Source organism: Thunnus thynnus, chromosome 13, assembly GCF_963924715.1.
Source record: "Thunnus thynnus chromosome 13, fThuThy2.1, whole genome shotgun sequence".
Lineage (NCBI taxonomy): Eukaryota > Metazoa > Chordata > Actinopteri > Scombriformes > Scombridae > Thunnus > Thunnus thynnus.
Window position 1 is genome coordinate 839,527 of NC_089529.1, and position 17,534 is coordinate 857,060.

Genomic DNA, 17,534 nt, shown 5'->3' on the forward strand with positions numbered 1-17,534 from the left:
TTGTAAGGAACATGCATTTGTGGGATGAGCAGCAGAGCTGAGTATGTGGGTTGCGCCCATGAAAAATTTGCCAAATCTTCTCTGCCAATGCCAAACAGCTTATTTTGCTGTTGCTACTGACTCTTGTTTTGAGCTTCTGGTACCCCGAGGTGCTGCCAATCAGGTGCCTGATTGGCACCTGTTTGGCAGCACCTGTGAGCATGGGCCCTGCTACAGTGGTCAGTAGGTGTCTGCTCCAAGAATCGGCATGCCACGCTTGACTGATCTGGATAAGGCCTATGCGATAGGGCAACTTCAAGCTGGTGTTCCGCAAAACCAAGTTGCGGCATTATTTGGAGTGAGCCCCAGTACCATCTCCAAAGTGAAGGCCAAGTTCCATATAATGGGTGATGTCAGAGACAGGCCACAAAGTGGGCATCCCACGAATACGACACCCCAAGAAGACCGTTTCCTCACCCTGTCAGCACTTAGGTACCGCAGGCTGTCTTCTACAGATTTGCAGTCAAGGTTTGTAGGACAATGGCCGACGGCTTTCTGCCCAGACAATCTGGAACGGACTGCAGCCAATCTCTGGTCTCATAGGGCTGCCAGGAGGCCTGCCATGACTGACCTTCACCATCAGGCCCGTTTGCGCTGGTGTCGGCAACACATGCACTGGAACCTGAACATGTGGAGGAACGTTTTGTTCAACGATGAGTCCAGATTCTGCCTACGGCAGTTGGATCATAGGGTCAAAGTGTGGTGAAGACGCAAAGAACACTATGCTGATTGCTGCACCAACAGAGTAACATCTTTTGGTGGAGGCAGTGTGATGGTGTGGGGCGGCATCTCCCTCACTGGAAAAATGAGGCTTGTCATCATTGGAGGTAATCTCAATGCAGAAAGATATCGAGATGAGATTCTGCAACCAGTGGCAATCCCATATCTCCACAGTCTGGGACTGAACTCTATCCTCTAAGATGACAATGCTTGCCCCCACAGAGCAGGGTTTATCAGAGACTACCTCCAGAATTTGGGAGTGGAGAGGATGGAATGGCCTGCCAGCAGTCCTGACCTCAACCCACTGAACACTTGTGGGATCAACTTGGGCGTGCTGTTCGTGTGAAAGTGACCAACACAACTATGTTGGCTGACTTGCGACAAATGCTGGTTGAAGAATGGGATGCCATCCCACAGGAGTGTGTGACCTGGCTGATGACCAGCATGAGGAGGAGGTGCCAGGCTGTTGTGGCTGTGTATGATTCTTCCACACGCTACTGAGGCTTCTGTTTGTTAGATGAATAAATTGTTAAATTGCCAATATGTCTTGTTTCTTCAAACTTCAATCATCCAATCCACCAAACACCAAACAAGAGTCAATCAGTCAATCAATCAATCAATCAATCAATCAATCAATCAATTTTTATTTATATAGCACCAAATCACAACAAAAGTCATCTCAGGGCACTTTTCACATCAGGCAGGTCTAGACCATACTCTTTAATTTACAGAGACCCAATAATTCCCCCATGAGCAAGCACTTTGCGACAGCGGTAATGAAAAACTCCCCTTTAATGGGTAGAAACCTCAAGCAGAACCCGGCTCTTGATGGGTGGCCATCTGCCTTGACCGGTTGGGTTGAGAGGGAGAGGGGGAGGGAGATGGGGGGACAGAATAACAACAATCATAACAATAACAATAACAGCAGCAATAGCCAGGGAAGGACACCAACAGGACTGCAAAGGACCGTGAAGGCTCAGCCTGCAACCCAGGGTTTCCTGTGAGATGAGAAAGCACAAAAAACTCTGGGGAAGGAGCCAAATTAGTAACATGCATTGATGTTACATGAATGCATACAGATGGAGAGGAGGAAGAGGAGAGAGGAGCTCAGTGCATCATGGGAAGTTACCCTGCAGTCTAGGCCTATAGCAGCATAACTAAGGGCTGATCCAAGGTGAGCCTGGCCGGCCCTAATTATAAGCTTTATCAAAAAGGAAAGTTTTAAGACTACTCTGAGAGGGTGTCTGCCCCCGGACTGAGACTGGAAGATGGTTCCACAGGAGAGGAGCCTGATAGCTCTGCCTCTTCTGCCTTCTACTTTTAAAGACTGTAGGAACCACCAGTAAGCCTGCATTCTGGGAGCACAGTGTTCTAGTGAGGTAATACGGTACTATGAGCTCTAAGATATGATGGTGCCTGATCATGAAGGGCTTTGTCAGTTAGGAGAAGGATTTTAAATTCTATTCTAGATTTTACAGGAAGCCAGTGTAGCGAAGCTAAAATGGGAGAGATATGATCTCTTTTTCTAGTTTTTGTTAGTACACATGCAGCTGCATTCTGGACCAGTGGGAGAGTCTTTATAGACTTCTTAGGGCAGCAATAATCCAGCCTAGAAGTAACAAATGCGTGGACTAGTTTTTCTGCATCTTTTTGGGACAGGATGTGCCTGATTTTTGCAATATTTCGTAAGTGAAAAAAGGTAGTCCTTGAAATTTGATTTATGTGGGAGTTAAAGAACATATCCCGATCAAAGATAACTCCCAGATTCCTTATGGTGGTGCTGGAGGCCAGGATAATGCCATCCAGAGTAGTTATATCATTAGATACTGTGTTTCTAAGGTGTTTAGGGCCAAGCACAATAACTTCAGTTTTATCTGAGTTTAGTAGTAGAAAATTGCAGATCATCTTTATGTCCTTAAGGCATGCTTGCAGTTTGTTTAACTGATTGGTTTCATCAGGCTTCATTGATAAATATAATTGGGTATCATCTGCATAACAATGAAAACTTATGGAGTGTTTCCTAATAATATTACCTAAAGAAAGCATATACAAGGTAAATAGTATTGGTCCAAGCACAGAACCTTGTGGAACTCCATGTCTAACTTTTGCCTTCATGGAGGATTCATTGTTAATATGTACAAACTGAAATTGGTCTGATAAATAAGACTTAAACCAGCTTAATGCAGTTCCTTTAATGCCAATTAAATGTCCCAGTCTCTGTAAGAAGATGTGATGATCAATTGTGTTGAATGCGGCACTAAGATCTAACAGGACAAGTATGGAGAGAAATCCTTTGTCCGATGCAGTTAGGAGGTCATCTGTGACTTTCACCAGTGCTGTCTCTGTGCAATAATGTGCTCTAAATCCTGACTGAAAATCCTCAAATAAACAGTTGTTATGTAGAAAGTCACATAGCTGATAGAGACTGCTTTCTCATGGATCTTAGAGAGAAAGGGAAGATTAGATATAGGTCTATAGTTGGCTAAAATGCCTGAATCAAGAGAAGGCTTCTTAAGAAGAGGTTTAATTACAGCTACTTTAAAAGACTGTGGTACATAGCCTGTTATTAAAGACAGATTGATCATATCTAGTAAAGAAGTGCTAACTAAGGGTAAGGCTTCCTTAAGCAACCTAGTTGGGATGGGGTCTAAGAGACTGGTTGATGGTTTAGCTGAACAAATCACTGAAGTTAGTTCAGGAAAGACAACTGGAGAAAAACAGTCCAAATATATAGGTTTTACAGCTTTTTCTAAGTTTCCTGTGTTTGGGGATAAGTCAGTGCTTGTTGAGGGCAGGAGGTGGTGAATTTTGTCTCTAATAGTTAGAATGTTATCATTAAAGCAGCTCATACAGTCGTTACTACTGAGAGCTATAGTAATACATGGATCAATAGAGTTATGACTCTTTGTCAGCCTGGCCAAAGTGCTGAAAAGGAACCTAAGGCTGTTTTTATTCTCCTCTATTAATGCTGAGTAATAGGCAGCTCTGGCATTACAGAGGGCCTTTCTATATGTTTTAAGACTATCTTGCCAGACTAAGCGAGATTCTCCCACTTTGGTGGAACGCCAAATCCTTTCCAATTTTTATGATGTTTGCTTTAATTTGCGGGTTTGAGAGTTATACCATGGAACTAACCTCTTATGTTCTATTATCTTCCTTTTTAAAGGGGCGATGGAGTTGAGTGTTATTCGCAAATGAGCCTGTGGCACTATCAACAAGATTATCAATTTGGGTTTAGGTTGGGTTGGTCTAATTTCCTAAAAGTTGCTGCTGTGTAACTATTAATTCTTACGACATTTCTTTGAAAGGGCTATGGGAAATGTGCTCATTGAAGAGTTTTTAAGAAACAACCTAAAATGCTAATATGTAGTTTGACACACACAACTACACACTGAAAACTTCATATTTTTTGTCAGAGTTAAGAGTCAAATGTAATAAGATTTTTTGCAAATTACCATCTTCATATGTACCCAAATATCACAAATCGGCACTTACCAACTAAACCAACTTAAAACTTTTTCTGTTTTTTCATATAATTTGTACCAAATTACACCATCCTTTCTGTAAAATGCCCTAAAAGTTAATTGTTAAATATCTGGAAATTGCTCCCATAAATTAGTATAAAATTAACTCTGCCACCAGAACCGTGATACTGTATTGTAAAACACCTATTATGAATCAGTTTCATGGATAACATGCTTTCAAAGACAAATACATAAACCCTCTCCCTGGGGGATGTGTGCCTTCTCTGATAAGTTATTTTTCACCTTTTGTTTCATGCTAATTTCAGGCAAAGTATTCTCTTTGTAACATTAAACCACTTAGCAATGTCATACCCAGGGATTGCTAGTTGATTAGTTTAATAGCCAAAGGTACTGGGAGAACATTCACAAAATGAATAACACAGCCTCCATTAATAAAGACTTTCTTTCTACCGTGTTTCAGAATGCCAAAAGAAAACTTTGACAGAAAGTAAAGAGGAAGTGCAGTAGACTCAGAATCATTTCATAAGCCTGTTGTTGCCTGTGTGAGCTCAAGTAAACTAATCATTGTGACAGGCCAGGCATTTTATACTCATACTCTTAGGCCAGCTACACACAGCTGCATTATTAGATTTCATATATTGATCCATATCGTACAGTGAGGTTGGGGGTCAAGTGAGTGTTGCCAAGATGGGATTCATCCAAGAGCTCAATAAATAAGCTACACTGCAGTAGGTTGGAAAGAGTGTTGTATATGCACCACAGTCTTCATTACCACCGTCAGTTAGATCTGAGGAAAGCTGCAGCTTTTGAAGCTGCCATGAGTGCATTAGGCAGGGATATGGAGTGATAGCCAACTGTTTTGCCTCCGGTTGCTGTGTTACTGTGTGTCTGCACTTCTTGTCTCCCGGCTTTTGACTGTTCCGCATAAAACAACTGCTTTTGGATTTTGGAACCTGGATTACCTGATTGATAGCCTATATCTTGGATTTGACCAACGCCTGGACTGAGACAATGATTTAAGACCACGGACTTGAAAGACCAAGGACAGTAACCAAGATGGCTTAGCTTAGCTAGCTTAGCGTAGCCATACACTGGATTGAAGTGACTGGACAAACACACTTCGTCAAACTTCACCTGTGTGTAGCAGGACCTCTGACTGTCTGCACTGGGATATATTCCTTCCTCTCGGCTGGATTGAACTCGGTCCGTGAACAAAAGAGGCTGGCTAGCCCGCTAGCTTGCCTGGACTAGCAAGCCTGGACTAGCAAGCCTAGCTTGATTGTGTTGCTGCTGGTAACCTAGCAGCGGTTGAAACTTTATTTTGGACTTGCTGCAGACATTGTCTGGTCTTCCACGCATGTATTGCACTAGGCATACAGGATGGGACCAAAGAAGGTAAACACAATTACAGAAGAGGAAGTTGAAGACATAAAGAATTCTCTAAACTTTATGCCGGAAGAGATTGCAAATATCTCAAAACAACAGAAACTGATAATGGACATGATGGAATAAATAAAGGAACTGAAAAGACAAAATGTTGAAAAGGATAAAAAAAATAACTATATTGGAGGGCCATGTGGCAGACCTGGAACAATACTCCAAGATGAACGACCTAATTATCAGCGGCTTGGAAACCAGGCCCCAGTCATACACCAGGGCTGTGGCAGTGGATGGAGAGCCCACTGAGCCTGATCTGGACTCCCTTGAAGAGCAGATGATCACCTTCCTCGACAGCAAGGGGATAAAAATAGACAGCAGAGATATCGAGGCATGGCATCTTCTCCCCCCAAAAAACAAAAGTGTGAAACCAGCAATAATAATTCGCTTTGTGAGCAGAAAACAAAAACCAGCACTGCTCAAGCAGGGGAGAAAGCTGAAGGGTACCAATGTGTATCTCAACGAGCACCTGACAAGGAAAAATGCTGACATCGCCAGACAGGCACGCATTGAGGAAACAAAACAGGATCCAATCAACATGGACATCTAACTGTAAAGTATTCATAAAACTGAATGGACCACCAGAAGAGGCCAAGTGCTGGCTGTCAAAGACATTGCAGAGCTGGACAAGTATCAGAGGTGACAACCCATGGGAGATCAGTAAAGGTAATAAATCTGCAAACTATGACAATCACAACCCATGACAAGCTATGACAAATGTCATCTATCTCCAACTGGAGATACTGATCAACAACAAGAACTGATATCTGAATATGAAACACTGGGACTGAAAACCTTTGAATTCACTGAACATAAAGGATGTGATATGGAAAATGATACTGATCCTGAGAACAATTTCTCCATCAACACACAGAGCCATTGCAAATACTATACTGAAGAACAGTTTAACAGAAATTTAAAAATGAATGGAGTAATATCAATTACACATTTCAATAGTAGGAGCCTGAATTCAAATCCTTCTAAGGTCAAACATTTAACACAACTGAACAAGCAATTCACTGCAATAGCAATCTCTGAGACTTGGCTTAACGAGTAATAAACTGCCATGGTTGACATAGAGGGATAAGAGATGTATTTTAAAAATAGAAATCAAAAAATGGGTGGAGGAGTTACCTTATACATCAACAAAAACTATAAAAGTAAATCTATTAAAAGCATGTCACAAGTAGTAGACAATATCATGGAATGCACCACTGTGGAAATAGAAATAGAGAAATCAAAAAACACACTAATGAGTTTTGTATACAGAACTCCGGGATCATGTATTGATACATTTAGGGATAGTCTGTCTGGGATGTATGAGAACATAAATAATAAAAAAACGCTTTTTGTTTGTGGGGACTTCAATATTGATTTATTAAACCCACTCAAACACAATACCACTACAGAATTCATCAATTCAGTGTACAGTATGAGCCTATACCCTTCAATTACACACCCAACCAGAATAACAACACACAGTGTGACACTAATTGATAGTATATTTACTAACGTAATTGATATTACATAAAATTATGTGTAAATGATATAATAATATATGAATTATTATATAAGGACTTTTTAAAGAAGAGAACAAAAGAAGCGGAACACAAATATAAGACATAAAAACAAACTGACAAGAAATATAAGAATCATTAAAAGGGATTACTAGAGTAATTTACTGGAGGACAACAAAAATAAAATAAAAAAATACATGGAAAGTATTGAATAACATTATTAGAAATAGAACTGGGAAAACAGGATACCCAAACCACTTCCTAACCAAAACCAATAAAACTATTAATGATATGACCTTAGTCGCAAATGAATTTAATGAATTTTTTGTTGATGTTGGTCCTGGTTTGGCAGGAGAGATTGCAAAGACTAGCAGTCAAAATTAAGTGGAAAGTAAAAATGGAAAAGAATCATTGTTAATACAAACAATTTTATTTGCGGATGACACAAATTTACTCTGCTGTGGGGATAACTTGGAATGACTTTTAAATACAATAAGAAATTAATTGAAGAAACTGAGGAGTTGGTTTGATTCAATTAAACTTACACTAAATTTAAGCAAAACAAAATTTATAATATTTGGGAAATGTCCAACTTACTCATGCAAGAAACTCATGATCAATGATGATGATGATCGAAAGTGTCAGAAATCAAATTTCTTGGAATAATAATAGACAATAAATTATATTGGAAGCCACACATAACTTATGTTAAAGCAAAAATATCAAATTAAACTGCAATATTATGTTAAGTCAAAGATCTCCTAAATCAACCATCAATATACACCTTGTACTGTTCCTTCATACTCCCATACATTACCTACTGTGTGGAAGTGTGGGGGAACACATACAGAACAAACACAGATCCCTTCAAGAAAGAGCCATATGAATCATAAATAAAACCACTGGGGCGGCTGTGGCTCAGAAGGTAGAGTGGGTCGTCCACTAATCACAAGATGGGTGGTTCGATTCCCGGCTCCTCCAGTCCCCATGTCGATGTGTCCTTGAGCAAGATACTTAACCCCAAATTGCTCCTGATGGCTGTGCCATCAGTGTGTGAATGTGTGTGAATGATTAGATTTCCTCTGATGGGCAGGTTGGGACCTTGCATTGTAGCCCCTGTACCCATTCAGCGTATGAATGTGTGTGAATGGGTGAATGTGACACATAGTGTAAAGGCGCTTTGAGTGGTTGGAAGAAAGGCGCTATACAAGTACAGTCCATTCACCATCAAAGAGAAGCAACAAACCCACTCTTCATCTAACTAAATGCACTCAAATGGTTGACTTCAAAACTATTCAAATCATGTACAGAGTAAAAAAGGTTGTTTCAAATGAGGGAAAGTAAGTACGATTTCAGAGGAATGTGTATGTTCAAAAAATAATTGGTGAGTACAAATGCAAAACTTCATTGTATCACAATAAAGGGAGTTAATCCATGGAACAACTGTAGTGATGAAATGAAAACATGTAGAACATTAAGTAAGTTTAAACAAATCTTTAAAAATAACATATTGAACAGATATAGAATGGATGAATAAAGAGAAAATAATATGATGTAGTACAGTGTGTCTTTTTGACTTGTGTTGTTTTTTGTTTGTTGTTATTGTTTCTATGCAAGCTATCTTTATTCTCTTGTGTTGTTTTGAATGTTTTGGCTTTGAATTGATTGTTAAGCATGACAAAAGGGGTAGAACTAGACTACACCCTTTTTGAACATTGAATGGTAATTATTTGTGGTGTTTGCTGAAAGTTTGCTGTTATTTTTGTTTCACTGCCTATATATTTTATTTTATTATTTTAACATGTTCAAAATAAAAAATAATCTAATCTACTCTAATACAAGACCAATGCATCTATCAGCCTCTGCCAATCAACCACACTGTTCCATCTCTCCCTCTTCTGCAGATCTCAAAGGAGTGGTTTCAGCAAAAAATGACATTCAAGTGGAGATTGTCCACAAGGATCACAATGCAGCACGGGAGAATGAGGAGCATACGAGAATCAAACAGATGATGGTGAGTGAACACAGTTTGATGTTCTGGATGTGGCCTTTCAAATACTAATACAAGTTCTCTAAGTCTTTCCAATCTACTGTATTCACTATCACTGTTGGGAGGGTGACTTGAAAAGTAATAGGTTAACAATTACTAGTTACCCTGTTAAAAATGTAATAAGAAATGTAACTATTTTAATTACTTTATCAAAGTAAGGTAATTTACTTACTCACACTTACATTTGATTACGTTTTGATTACTTTTGCTTAAAGCAATGTGCATTGATTTGGTTGGCAGATGAGAGGCGGTGCAAATTCAAACAAGAGAACCAATCAAAAACAATGCTCAAAACTTGTGCACATACTGCCAAATATATGGAGCCTGTCTAGACATAGTGACAGCTCCTTGTAAGCCATCTTACTCTTGATGGTATTGCACTCAAATTTGTCCCAACGGCTTTGCTGACCCATGTTGTCCGGAAATATTTCAGAAGAAGGCATTCCTGCATGGCAGAATGGCAGATGCAAAGCAACAGAAAGTTATATTCTACATATAAGCTTTTCACCAAAAAGAATATATTTGGCTGTAAACCCTTTGTAATCACTAACATTTTGATTTTGATTAGTAAATACATATTTTTTCTCAGTAACTGTAATGGATTACAATTACATTTATTTTGTAACTGAGTTATGTAACGTTGTTACATGTAACTAGTCATTACCCAGCACTGTTCACTATGTATGACTTCTGACGACCCTGATTAACAATGATGCAGATTGACCATAGTGAGTTCCAGCAGGAGCCTGTGCTGAAGCAGCTAGAGGTGCTCCAGGAGGAGGAGAAGGAGTTCCAGCACATCAAGGTGGGTAAACGCCAAGAATATTCACAGCAAATGTCAACTACAGGGAATCCAGCAGGAAATCTAATTGTTCAGCTTTAGAGAGCCAATTACTTTTAAATTTACAAAGGCAGAGAGTGGCGTGTTAGCATCTCACTCAATAAGGAATGGATTGATTTTTCATTGCCAGTGAAACTGCTGTTTAATAAATATTATCTATATTCCAGAAAGACAGTAAGAATAGGTGAAAGGGTCAAAAACATACAATCAGGACATTATAACCTTTACTTCAGGTCACAGCAACAGCACACCAATCTTAATAATTCAAATATTAGCGTCTAAGAGATCAAATTTAAAGGAAGGCATGTATGTGATGTGCTGTTGTGTGTATCTTTGTATTTTGTATTTTGTATAATGTGTTCTGTGTGTTATTTGCTTTTTACTGTTTTGTTGTTGTGCTGTTGTATGTTTTGATTGTGGGGGACTGTGGATGTAAAGCCAGCTTTGAGCTAACTCCGGTGCAGTGCAACTTTTATGTTAAAAACTGTACACTGTCCCAATAAATAAATACAATCACTATCACAGCATTCCTTTTTCCGAGAAATGCCCAAATCACAAGTAGGCAAGGGTATCTTTTGCTTGTCCAAAAAAACTGCCAAATTCAATTTGTCTAATAGTCTGCAGGTTGGGACATACATACAGGAGAGATAAACAAAGAGAGAAATAAATGGTTGCCTCTCCCCACTAATTTTCCAATTGAACCCTCAGGGAAAATTAGTAGGAAGAGGCAACCACTGATCTTACTTCTCCGCGGATGGAGTCACCGCTCTAAGCTCATTCCTGCCTGTCAAGCCCTCGTCTCATCGCTGCCACCAACTGGCATCTCTTCTGCTCTGAGTACCTCAGACGGGACCATGCAGCCACCACCCTGTGTGCACTGCTGGGCACTTTTTCCAACTCAGCGCTGACAAAAGTGGGACCACTCTTGGCTGTGTGACGTCTCACTCTGCTGCAATGGAGGTCAAGATCGGTCCCCACGGCGAAGTTCACCACTTCATCCGGCCCTCTGCTGCTGCCGAACACTTTGGCTGAGACTCGCCATGCAGCTTCAACCTCTCATCTGTGTCTGCAACATCGCTGAACTCTGGATATCCGTCACAGACTTCAGTTCGCTATGATTTCCTGAAGGTTATGGCCATGGCAGTGGAATGTGTAGGGCTCTCTTTGCTCAGCACTGAGCTCATCTATGAGCGCTATGTTAGGTGCCATGTGGTGAGAGAGAAACACATTCCGTCTGACATAGTGACACTCAAAAGCAGATCTGTGTCTTGCTGCACTTGCTGGTACTGTTATTTAGAGGACCAGCCAGCACAGCTTGTCTCCCCGGGTAATGAGGCAGCGAGTGGTGTTATATCCTCACACAGTAATAACACCTTGCACCTGCACATTGACCAGAATGAGGACGTTTCATATCTGCTTAGTGTCAGCACTCTCTCCTGCTGTTTTCGCCACTCTGCACGGGACTGGCATACATAGCTCAGTTTTAGGATAGTGCGGCCAGTGGCATTACTTCCTCCTTACCTGGGAGTCATGCTCAACTTGGTCAGTCTGTGGGCTGTTCTGTTGGAACCCAGATGGACAGCCCCGCACCAAGCAGTCCTCAGACTGTGGCAGGGAGTGGCAGTGACAGTTTTGATTGTCATGCATGTATTGGGGCTCATGGTATTAGGTCATCCAGTTGTTCACTGTGGCTCCTGCACATGCACCACCTGCAACAGTGGTTTGCCAGCCTGTTCTTGGATCCCAAGAGGCACAAGCACTGCTTGATGAACGTTCCCCCATCAGTGCAGGAGGACTTGCATTACCTGGGTCCTACCAGCATCTGTTGACAGCAACACTGCTGGGTCAAGTGATGTCCAACATAATGGTGTTCACAGATGCGTCCCTGATGGGGTAGGAGCACCTGTCTGGGGAGGATGATAGGTGGTGTGTGGCCTTCACAGGAAAACTGACACATCAGCCTCCTTGAACTTCAGGCAGTGCTCTTGGTTCTCCAACACTTCCTGACTCTGGTTCATGGGAGATTTGTTGGTGAGAACAGACAACCACTCCACAGATTCCTACATCAACAGGCAGGCCAGAGTCTGATCCGCAGCCCTGTTAAAGATGGCAGAGAACCTGTAGACTTCAGAACACCTCCTACCTCTGAGAGCCCTCCACATTCTGGGTCCAGAAAAGCGCAGCAGATTTTGAACCTGTTTGGGCGAGCAGATGTGGGCCTGTTCGCCAGTTAAAACAACACCCACTGTACACTCTGATTCTCCCTGAAACCATAGGACGACCCACCCTTGGAGGTGGATGCATTTGAACATGTGCCATGGCCAAGGAGGCTGCTTTATGCCTTTTCTCCTCTATGTCTCATTCCCCCTCGGTCAGAGAGAGTGAGACAAGAGAGACTGTTGGTCATCCTAATAGCCCTGGACTGCTGCTCAGTGCCGGAGTGCACAGAGATGACCAAGATATTGGCGGACCAGTCCTGGTCCATTCCCCAAGTATGGGGCCTCTGTCCTAGGAGGCACACTCAATAGGTGTGCTGTCCACGTTGGGCCAACCTCTCCAGGCCTGGCTACTGAGGGGGACAGGGTGATGCAGGCTGGACTATCTGCTCAGGTGATGCACACCATCCAAGTGGTGAGAGCAGGATCCACCATTTCTTGCTACATAGCTAAGTGGTTGGGATTCCAACGCTGGTGCAAGGAAAGGGGATTTAACCCCCTGACATGTGCAGTGGGAGAGGTTCTCTCTTTTCTACAGTATCTGGCGGAAAAGGGACTGTCTCATGCCACTGTTAAAGTGTATGCAGCAGCTGTTTCCTCCTGTCATGAGGGCTTTGATGACAGACCTGTCTTCGCCCACCCCCTCATGAAACATTTATTACAGGGGGTTAGGAGACAACAGTTGGTGATGCGTGCCTCTGCCCCTCAGTGGGAACTGCTGCTGGTGCAGCCCCCACAACATGGCACCCGCGTCACTTTCTCATCTTAGAGCTAAACAGCACACTAAAGTATGTTTCTGAAAACATTTGAGGCATAAAATAGGCAATGCAGTAACAGAATCATGATTCATATTTGATCAACACAGCCTAGGTCAATAGCCAATAATGCAGAAAACAAAGAATAAACCTACACAAACTTTAATACCGTCTGAAAGAATGGTTTCTTGTAAATAACTAATTTTGGACAAAAATGTCAGATAGAACCTTATAATTCTAGAACCTTATTTTAAAAAAATAACTAACCAACAAGAAGAAAGTGTGATGTGTATGAAGTGCATGAGGGCAGCCACAAGTCCTTCTGCCTACTAATATACAATACCATAGTTAAGTGACTCTCATCATAGCAGCAATCCACTTTCTTAAATGAGCTGGTATACCTAATTAACTGGCTACTGAGTACATTTACAAACCACTTATGAAATGAAACCTACGGTATACTTTGTTTGTCTGTTCTCTGTTTGTAAGAAACAGGGTCAAGGTCCTTAAGCTAGGTGGGATGCTTACTAAGTATGTTGTTACAAATTAGCACATTTTTTTATTTAGCTGTGCATTCACTAAGACTACAAATATAAATGAACCCAGATGATGCTGTTTTTGCATGTGTTTAGCATGTCCGGAGCACAAACTTGAGTCTTTTCTGCAGTTGAATTTGGAATACTGGTTGAAGAGAAGACACTTTTGGATCTGCAAGCGTGTATTCATCCTGGCTATATGTGAGGAAATAAGAGTTAAATATCCTGATGTTGTCATCTCAACAAAAAGATCAGTGAGTTCAGAGATTTTTGGTACAACTTTTAAACTCCTGTCACATAATTGTTTTTGTAAACAGATAATATAACGGTCTATCTAATAACTAACTGGCTGCTTCAATCATGTCACACTGGACTGGAGCTGCTCAGCCATTAAAAGTCAGAAAAATATGTAGGGAGGACCTGAAGCAAACAGAAGGTAAAGTCCTGTGGGAAATAACAAACTGTTGCATGTTTTTGTTGTTGTGTTGCTCAGCAGAGAGCTCCACTAAAGTCATTTTGTGAACTTTTAAACTGTATCTCTCTTTTTCTCTGTTTCTCCCTGCTATAGTCTCTCTCTTTTTGTTTGTGCGCACTAAAACAGTGACACAGATTTTACCTGCTTTTCCCAGATGTTAAATTTCAGCCAAAGGTTCCTCTGCAGCAGTGGTCACACTGTGGTGATAAGTCATGTGCAGTGACTATTTGTATGAATTTCCATTCATACAAATGTTTATCCTCCCTCTAAACAGGAATTCCGTAAAATACATATTGCATGAGCCCAAACACGCAATTTTCAGCTTTGCTGCTTCTCTTCTAAAATGCAATACTGCTGTTTATCACCAAAGAAGAGGTTACAAATCCTTAGTAAATATCCCCCTTAGACTCCATGCTCCATGTTAAAATCCACAGTGTAGTTACTGTGATGCCTTCTCTCTGATCCAGAATCCAGGTTTCACCTGGGGAACACAGAGCTTCTCCCCTTTTATTTTATGTGAGAGGGCTTTTGCTACTTACAGAGCAGTTTATGACATTAAAAATGCATTTAGTCAAAGCAAGTTTAATGAGAGGAAATTTGTTCCATAAAAAGGTTGTGATGGAGGAATGTATGTTCAGCTGCCATTGTTCTATTTAGATCTATTTCCGCCTTTAATACACTAGTAAACACCTACATAGTGTATACACAAGACTTTACAGTATTGTTCTAGTTATATGTTAGTAAGATATGTGACATAGTTTTTAAAAACCCACAGCCTGACTTTCTGTTTAGACACTTGTGTTGTACAGTTCTTTCTTCTAATCCTTTAGCTCTTGCAATTTTTTGTGATGAGAATTATCTCTATTTCCAAGGTTAGATATGTCATGCACTGATACGTTTTCCTTGTCACACTTGTTCTACCTGCTAATACCATTCTTATCATATTTCTATCTTGTGATTCCTGGTTGATTTGCTTTCTTATAGTGTACATATTCTGCAGCCAGCTGTCTTTTTCTTCTTTTTCAGACAGTAACAGTTTATGTCAGCAATCATATGAGAGAGAGAAAGAGCAATGACAGACAATCTTGTGTATTATTTGACAGACAATAAAATCTATCAATATATCCTGAAACATACGGCACAAACAAGGATACTACAGAGTAACAGGCAGATGACACACCACGAAAGCTGCTTTTTCATGTTGTACAAATTAGCCTGTTTTTTCATTTCTTGTATTCATCATCCCATTTTCTAATTAGTGTTAGCAGGTCTACTTTTGGTCCACAGATGAGAAAGTGAGAAAATACTAAATGCTCATTTTTTCTTCTTCTGCATGTAAAAGGACCCCACAAATGGCTACTACAGTGTCAGCACCTTCAACGAGCACCATGTCAGCCCCGCCATGTCCCCGGCCCCCAGCCAGACTCCTGACATAGTACAAAGCCCACCCGCTGGAACTATGACCATCGGCAAGCAGCGGGTGCCCACTGGCATGTCCTTCACCAACATCTACAACACCGTGGGTGCCGGTCCCAACCGCCTGTATGACTACAGCCAGCGCTTTGTCCTGGGTATGGGCAACAGCTCCATTGAACTATGTGAACGGGAGTTTCAGCGGAGCTCACTCAGTGACTCTAGCTCTTTCATTGACACACAGTGTGACAGCAGCGTCAGCAGCTACAGCAAACAGGACGGCTACGTGCAGTTCGACAAGGACAGCAAAACCTCGGCCTCATCCTCCTCCTACTACTCACAGTCCTCCTCCCAGAACTCAGAACTTGCCAGGCCTCTGCAGAAACGCATGCAGACCCATGTCTAACAGCTTGTGGGACCTTGTCTGGGATAATGAAGATGGAGGGGATGTTCCAAGGAGTCATCTTACCTACACAAATGAGATGCTTTTTCAGTGCTTATTTGGTATTCTAGCAGAAGGACAAAAACATGGTTTGTAGTCACCAACTTTTGAAGCTAAACCTTGATGGAGCAGCACTTCTTAATTATGAGCTAACTTAAAAAAAAAATTGATGACAATCATTTGTTTGCTTTCTCCACTCATAAATTGCCAACAAATGCAGTGGTTTGCTGCTGTCCCCAATTTTCTTCCACTTTACAGACTGCCTTGACACATGCACCTAGGTGCAGACTGATGGTTAGTTACGGTGAGAATATCAGACCAAAAAAATAAGAGAAAAAATTACAAGCATTTTTTTACTAATGAGAAAACTCTGGATGTTTTTTTCTGGTTAGCACCTCAGAGGAAAAAACTGACGTGAGCTGTTACAGCAGCAAGCTCTGGTAGGTGTCACTCATTTCTTGAACATCAGTTACCACAACATCTTGGCAACTTTTAATGTTAACTACATTAGAAATGGGGTCTCTTTTGTATAATGTGCTGTATGTTGTTTTGGCTCTTAAATGGCTATTATTTTTCAGACATTGTGAGAATTTTTTTGACCTTTCCTTTGTGTATGCTTTGCGAAGGATCATTCTTCATGAACTGATCACAGAATGCATGGAGAGGTGGACATGTCATCTTGCGCAATACACACACAAAGGCGACCTTCCGATGCCTTTGTTCAGTTACCTTCTGCTTTAGAAAGGCATTATTTTCCACTATGTTTCTCTCCTGAAAGGATCTTATGATGTTTACAAGTGTAGCGCAAGGGTACTGAGATATGTACTTTCCCATTTAATGTGAGACACTTGCAGCTTGTGTGTGTACTGTAACTCTAAGAAGCACTTTCTAGCTGCCAGAGTAGGTTCCTCATTTCCATATTTGGCTGTTACACTACAGCTCTGTAATATCCAGCATTTGGTGTACTGTGATTTGACTACTGAATGGCAAGGGGTGAGGATAAAGTGAGATTATTGCTGTCTGGCATTTCTGATCTTTTGGGGACTTCGATGCCCACTGTTTTAAGTGAGCCAGGATGGTAGATCTAGATACAAAATGCTATCATTAGTTTGAAGCCTGACAATTAAAACAGCTTCACTCAAGAACAATGGCTATAAAAAGATGAGCAAACACATATACTACCACAATTATCAGTTTGAGTACTTCTATGAGGAAATGAAGATAAGCCTATCTGAAATGATCAAGGCTGCCACACAATAAAATCATGCTGCAACAAGTGGATCCAAAGGGCAGTCAGCCAATACAAATGACAGACAACACTAGCATGACACCACTGAAGAAAACCAAATAAGGTTAAAGATTGTCAGGAAGGGATTTGAATGGAGTGAAGAAAGCACAAAGTGGTACATGACATAGCTACCCATGTTCTACAAATGAATATAACTGATTAGCATGGGTTGATGTACTGTCATAACTAAGCAAGTACAGATGTATTAGGTTCACTCTTACTGTGTAAAAAAAAATAATGGCATCACTGTCATGTTTGGAAATCCTGCCTTACATTTGGGATTTCTGTTGTGAACATATATTACTGTACTTAAAGAAAGA

At 41.0% G+C, this 17,534-nt stretch overlaps 1 protein-coding gene across 1 annotated transcript in view; it reads left to right on the forward strand.

The window, feature by feature from the left end:
- LOC137195111 (kin of IRRE-like protein 3) overlaps nucleotides 1-17,534 on the forward strand; it is a 289,828-nt gene extending 272,294 nt beyond the window's left edge. Inside the window, exons 14-16 of the mRNA XM_067607187.1 lie at nucleotides 9,103-9,212; nucleotides 9,967-10,053; nucleotides 15,414-17,534. Of these exons, the coding sequence (XP_067463288.1) occupies nucleotides 9,103-9,212; nucleotides 9,967-10,053; nucleotides 15,414-15,890 (674 nt within the window). The 3' untranslated portion in view covers nucleotides 15,891-17,534. The remainder of the gene's footprint in view (nucleotides 1-9,102; nucleotides 9,213-9,966; nucleotides 10,054-15,413) is intronic.